This window comes from Dioscorea cayenensis, chromosome 5 (assembly GCF_009730915.1).
Source record: "Dioscorea cayenensis subsp. rotundata cultivar TDr96_F1 chromosome 5, TDr96_F1_v2_PseudoChromosome.rev07_lg8_w22 25.fasta, whole genome shotgun sequence".
NCBI classification, from domain to species: Eukaryota; Viridiplantae; Streptophyta; class Magnoliopsida; order Dioscoreales; family Dioscoreaceae; genus Dioscorea; species Dioscorea cayenensis.
Genome location: NC_052475.1, coordinates 4,249,803 through 4,256,409, shown reverse-complemented (window position 1 = coordinate 4,256,409; position 6,607 = coordinate 4,249,803). Strand labels below are relative to the sequence as shown.

The following is a 6,607-nucleotide window of genomic DNA, read 5'->3' as shown; positions in this document are numbered from 1 at the left end:
AGAACATCATATTAAATATTTAATATAAAACCGATTTAAATACCAAATAAATATTGTTAAATGTTTTTTAAACCAACAACTTTTAAAAAATAGGAAGGATTTAATATAAAACCGATTTAATGATCATGATGAAATTAATGCCACTTTAAATATATATAATTTTTTTTTTAAATAATAAACTTCCTTAAAGCCCTCTCCAATTAAATTACCATCCATTTCATTAGAACATCCTATATTTAATATAAAACCGATTTAATTCCATGATGAAATCAATGCCTATGATGCAATTAAAAATTTTAATTATTAATAACATATTTAATATAAATAAAAATATTAAAATTATACCTTGAATAGCTCTCAGAGCTGTCTATACATCTACTTTAATAGTACTAAGCATTCTCCTTGGCATCGTATTGGAGTTTTGTATAAATAAATAAGTGCAATTAAAGTTTTTTCAATTATTAATATAATAACTAATATAAATAAAAACTTAAATGTAATAAAAAAAATAGTATGCTATTAAAAAAATAACAAAATTATTATAAACTAAATAGTAACATTATAGGCAGTTATGTTAAAAACAAACTTGTACCAAAAAAGGGAATTGTTATTCATATTCATTAGAATATGAGCAATATATATTAACACAATCATTTAATTTAATTAATTTTAGATTTTTCATATTCTTCTACAATTGTTTATTCATCTTCCCATTAACTTAATCTATATCATTTAATAAATATGAAACTATTGATAGTTTTAAAAAGAGTAAAGCCCATGTTGTAATTTAATGTAATACCAAATAAATGTCAGTAATTTTTATTCATTTAATTATATATTTTTATTAATAACACAATATTTTTTATTTTTAATATTTTATATAATACCAAATAAATGTTGTTTATTTTTTCTAAACAAATAATTCCAAATAAATTTAGCAAAGATTTTCAATTTCCAAAGGCCATCCGTTTCCATGGGTAGGTCTTATTAAATGTTTAATATAAAATTGAGTTAATGCTCATATGAAATCAATTCCATTTAAGGGGTCAGTTTGGTTTGGTAATGAGAAACGATGCTGTGTATACAGTGGTAGTAATCGAAAATATATACCATGTTTGGCGTCAGTATTAAGTGATATCTGTATGGTAATATCACATTTCAACTTATATAAATATTACCAAGAAAAGTGGTAATCCTATTACCACGCAAATTTGGTGTCTATCTTGGATTCTGCATGTGTCTTATAACTTTTATATTTTAACAAATTGATTTCTCGTGAAAAACCAAAGTAATAAAGAGTTCAACCAAACATGGTTATATTAAATTACACGAATATTCCCACCCATATATACATTACATTCGTCATTCAGTATTACTCTGAACTTCATAATGTCCTAAATGTCTTTCCTGAGCGAGCCATTTCAAATCTTATATGTTCATAATACAATTAGGGAAATTCTTTAAAAAAGAGTTTAAATATCTTCTTTGAAACTCTCTATAATGAGATTACCATCCGTTTTCATTATAAGATCTTATTTAATATATTTATATTATCTATTAGTTTCATTTTTTTTTTGCATTTTTAATATTTAAATATAATACCAAATAATATTGTTAAATATTTTTTAAACCAAAAACTAAAAAAAAAGGAAGGATTTAATATAAAACCAATTTAATAGCTACGATGAAATCAATGCCACTTTACAAAAAATAAATAAATAAAAATTAAAATCTTCTTTAAAACCCTCTCCAATTACCATCCATTTCCATTAGAACATCCTATTAAATATTTAATATAAAAATGATTTAATGCCCATAATGAAAGCAAGGGGGGAAGGTGGGCGAGTTGCAAATTTAAAAAAAAAATTCAAATAACAAAATTTTATATCAAAAATTCAAATAATACACTAAGAAAATTATTTTAGAATACAAAACAAAAATACCTTTAATTACTGCGAGGAGGGAGTTGAATCTTTCGATTTTGCATGTTTTGAAAACATTGCAATATTATGTCTTCATCAATTTTAGCAAACATTTCTCGCTTAACATAGCAAACCATCATATTGTTCAACCATTCATCGCCTATTTTGTTTCGCAAATCTGTTTTGATAATATTCATTGCTGAGAATGCTCTTTCAACTATTGTTGTTGCCACCGGTAAGATCAATGCCAATTCGATAAGGCGATAAACCAATAGAAAAGTCAAATGTTTATCAAATTGAACCATCTTCATAGCAAGACTTGCAAGATCATGACAATTTGAAAAATCAGAATTTCTTCTCACATCATGAATATATGTGCGAAGTTGCTCTTTCAAGATAAGACGATCGGATGTGGAGAAATCATTAGAGTAAATTTGAGCAAGTCAAACAAGCATGCCATGATCAAATCTGGAAAAAGAGTTTCTTGGATCAAGACAAGCAATACATCTTAATAACTCTGTAGAAAATTCACTAAATCGGTTATTCATCTTAGTAGCAAGTAAATCAATCACGGCAATAAAGATCTCCGCATGATAATGATGGTAATAAATAACCAATTGCCCTCCACGTCTCGAATGACCTCGAACTGGTATACTATCTTCCATATTAGGCACTGAAACTGACATTGCAACATAGAAGCTCCTGACTTCTTCTAAAAATGTACCACATCCATTTTTTCTCAAGTCTTGCATAAGTTCTTTCACAGTTACAATCAACCACATTGCATTAACAATGTTTTGATCTTTCTGCTGTAAGGCATTTGACAAGTCATTAGTTAATCCCAATACTTTGATCATCAGATGCAAGATAAATATAAATTCAAAACTCTCCATCCTTTGTATCAAACCTGATGCTATGCCTCTTTGTTCTGCAACATTCCCATCATTACACACATTCTCTAACACCTCTAATACCGATTAAAGTCGTATAATGTTATCCCCACCGAGTATCACCAGATCTTCCAAGATTAGTCTCTTGATGTTTGCCCCTTCCTGAAAAGATTTCACCTTTTTCCAATTTCTCCACAATCTTATCATGATGCTTCTGAAGCAACACATCTCTCCTTTTGCAAGAAACCCCTACAATGTTCACAATCATAGTGACGATAGCCAACTGCAATTGGTGGGCAAAGCAATGAACATAAAAAGCAAATGGATTTTCATTCAAAATTAATGTCTTCAACCCATTAAATTGCCCTTTCATATTAGAGGCTCCATCATACCCCTGCCCTCTCAATCTAGAAATAGATAAACCACAACGGGCAAACAATCCATCCAAAGTTGTCTTTAATGAAGGCGTTGAAGTATCGACAACATGTTCAACATCAAGAAATCTTTCAATTACTTGGCCTTGCTTGTTCACAAACCTCACAATCACAGCCATTTGCTCTTTTATTGATTTGTCACGAGACTCATCAAGAAGTATAGAGAAATGATTATCTCCAATCTCATCAATAATGACCCGTGTGGCCTCTTCTGCACAAGCCCTCACTAACTCTTTCTGTATTTGTAGAGAAGTCATTTGATTATTTTCAGGAGCATTTTCATTAATCACACGACCAACACTTTCAACTTCTGTCCCATACCAATTCAGCATCTCTAGAAAGTTACCACTATTTGTGGAACTAAAAGATTCATCATGTCTACGAAAAGCATGACCTTGCAGCAGAAGAAATCTAACAACACGCAAAACAGCAGTGACACGAGCTCTATATGCAATCTCCATCTCTCTGCTATGAGAATAGAATATGTGCAACACGCTTTGCCTCTGATTTTTTAAATCCTCATAATGTCGCCTTGCATTGTTATGGTTGTTATTAACTCCACCAACATGCTCAGTGAGAACTTCCATGGCCTTTTTCCAATTGCTAAACCCTGTCTTTGTGAAGGCATCAATCCCAAGTTTATCTCCCCTTGACTGCTTAAAAAGATAACAATAGAAACAATAAGCTGCATCTTTCTCCACACTATATTCCAACCAATCAATTTTCTAAAACCACACTTCTTTAAAGTTTCTTAAATCTTTTCCTTATTATTTTCTAGGAAAATTGTGGCCAACTGGTTGACATGGACCCATTAACAAATACTCTCTCCTTACTTTGATCTCTTATTCCTGTGTCATATTCATCAATTGGTTTTTGAAGCCCTGGGTCGGTGATAATATCACTCGGATCAAACTCAACACGGTTTTTCTTTTGTGCAACAATACTTGCATCATACGTTGAACTCGTTCTTACTTCAATACTTTTTTGGTATAGATTTAAAGAACCTCTCCATATCTATGAAATTGATCAAATTAAATATATAAATGATTTGAACTAAATCATAAATTCATAAATTGTTCAATCAAATATGTGTAACACTAAATTGGATAGTTTCTCCTAATCATATTGAACTAGGTTTACACCTTAACTCATAATATTTAAAATAAAATTATAGTATAAATTTAAATTTGGAGAACAATAAGTTAGAATCCAATAAATAAAATAAAAACATAATTACAATATATCATTATAAAATAATTTTTTTATCCACATATATAGTTATAACTTATACTAGTTATATAAATGTATATAATATTTTAGTTTTAAATTAAAAAAATCTTATTTAATACAATTATGATGAGTGGGATAGTTAAAATTCAATAAGGACAAAAAAATAATTATATTTTATCATTATGGTTATAAATTATAGTTAAATAATTATAAATAGTATTTTAAATTAAAAAAATTATTTTGAAGAAATATGATAAGTGGCCATATGTTATACGTTTAAATTTATTATTTAAAATAAAAAGTATAAATTTAAATTTTTTGAGAAACAATAAGTTAGAATTCAATAAATAAAATAAGAGCATAATTATAATTTATTATTATCTTAAAATAACTATTTTTATCCACATGTATAGTTATAAACTTATAACTCATATTAGTTATATAAATATAAATAATATTTTAAATTAAAAAACTTATTTAATAGAATTATGATGAGCTCGTACGAATTTGATGATTATGTTAAGTGAATATAACACCATATGTTATTTAAATTAATGATTATATTTTAAATAAATTTTCTCAATTTATTTCGATAATTTTAAAAATCTTTAATTTGGGTTATTTTTTAAATTTAAGATATTACTAACTAGAAATGAAATTTTATTTTAAAGTGATAACTTATATTTAAAATTTTTTTAAGATAAAATTTTTTATTTATTAGTAAATCACAAATTTTGATTTTAATATCACTCAAATCTATAAATTAAATTAATGATATCAATTTGCATGACACATCTCTAAATCTAATAATCAACAATAGTATGATATCAATCCACATATTATATTAATCAATCTTAATTCATAAACATTTCAAATAATTTTGTAAAAATTATTTCATAAATGACAAAAAATAATAATAACGAAACAAATAAGAAGATTAAAAAAAAATTCACCTACCGACAAAGAGATCAAAAAAGTTGGAGAGAAAATAGATGGGGATTATAACTTGAGTTGCAAGTGTTGGTTTATAATGAAAATTCAGGATCTCTGTTCCCAGGCTCACAGCTCTTTCAAAACGGATGAAATTGAATGAGAAAGACTCAAAGAATATCACTTTGCAAAGTAACACGTTTCGAATTTTTATTGGCCATTTTAAATGTGATTAGACCTTGTCAATTATCATTGTTAATCCCAATTCCAAAGCATTCCTTGGTGAGCGGCGGCTCTACATTCTCCCTTCCGGTTGCATAGCTTGCGCTGCTGCAGCCTGCAGGTGGGTGGCGGTGATGACCAAATATTAGTGGGAGAAGTCTCATGGTTAGAGGCTTAGAGCTTTAGAGGAGACTGAGGAGTTGAGGAGGGATGCCGGCCACCCGGAAAAAAGGGTCGGTCCCTGGCGGGGAAGGTGGGCGGAGGGCTTCTCCAGCCACAGGGTCCACATACCCTACCGCCGATAGGGGGGCGGCCGCCCCCTGCCCCCCTTGTCCCTCCGCCCCTGCCTATTATGCGATTAAAATTTTTAATTATTAATACCATATTTAATATAAATGAAAATATTAAAATTATTCCTTGAATTACTTTCAGAGTAGTTTATACATCTACTTTAATAATATGTATATATGTATAGATGATTCAAAATTGGTTTTGTTTAAGTTTCTCACATATAATAATCATTCAAACAAAATGAATTAATGAACATTTATATTTGGTTATTACTTGCTAGCTTTAGCCTAATAAGATTGAAATGAATGTTTTGGAGTGTTGTGTTAGATCCACCTTTCAGTGACATATGCAGACCTAAGATTGAAAACAATGAAATGAATTTACAGAAACAAAATGTAAATAATGAGCATTTATATTTGGTTATTACTTGCTAGCTTTAGCCTAATATGATTGAATGAATGTTTTGGAGTGTTGTGTTTGATCCACCTTTCAGTGACATATGCAGACCTAAGATTGAAAACAAATTATGATAATTCCAATAATAATAGTCCGAATTAAATTATTATTTTTTATCAACAATGGCATAGTTCAATGGTCGAAGTTTGGAAATCTTATACTAGACGTTGGTTTTTTTGAAGGATCTAGAAGTTTACAAGTCTTAGTTAAAGTTTTAGTGTTTGTAGAATTA

At 28.7% G+C, this 6,607-nt stretch overlaps 1 protein-coding gene across 1 annotated transcript; it reads right to left on the bottom strand.

The window, feature by feature from the left end:
- Positions 1-2,915: 2,915 nt before the first annotated feature.
- On the bottom strand, positions 2,916-3,833 carry LOC120259890 (zinc finger MYM-type protein 1-like). Its single transcript, XM_039267350.1, has one exon. It carries the CDS (start codon positions 3,831-3,833, stop codon positions 2,916-2,918), a length of 918 nt encoding a protein of 305 aa, XP_039123284.1.
- Positions 3,834-6,607: the final 2,774 nt, after the last annotated feature.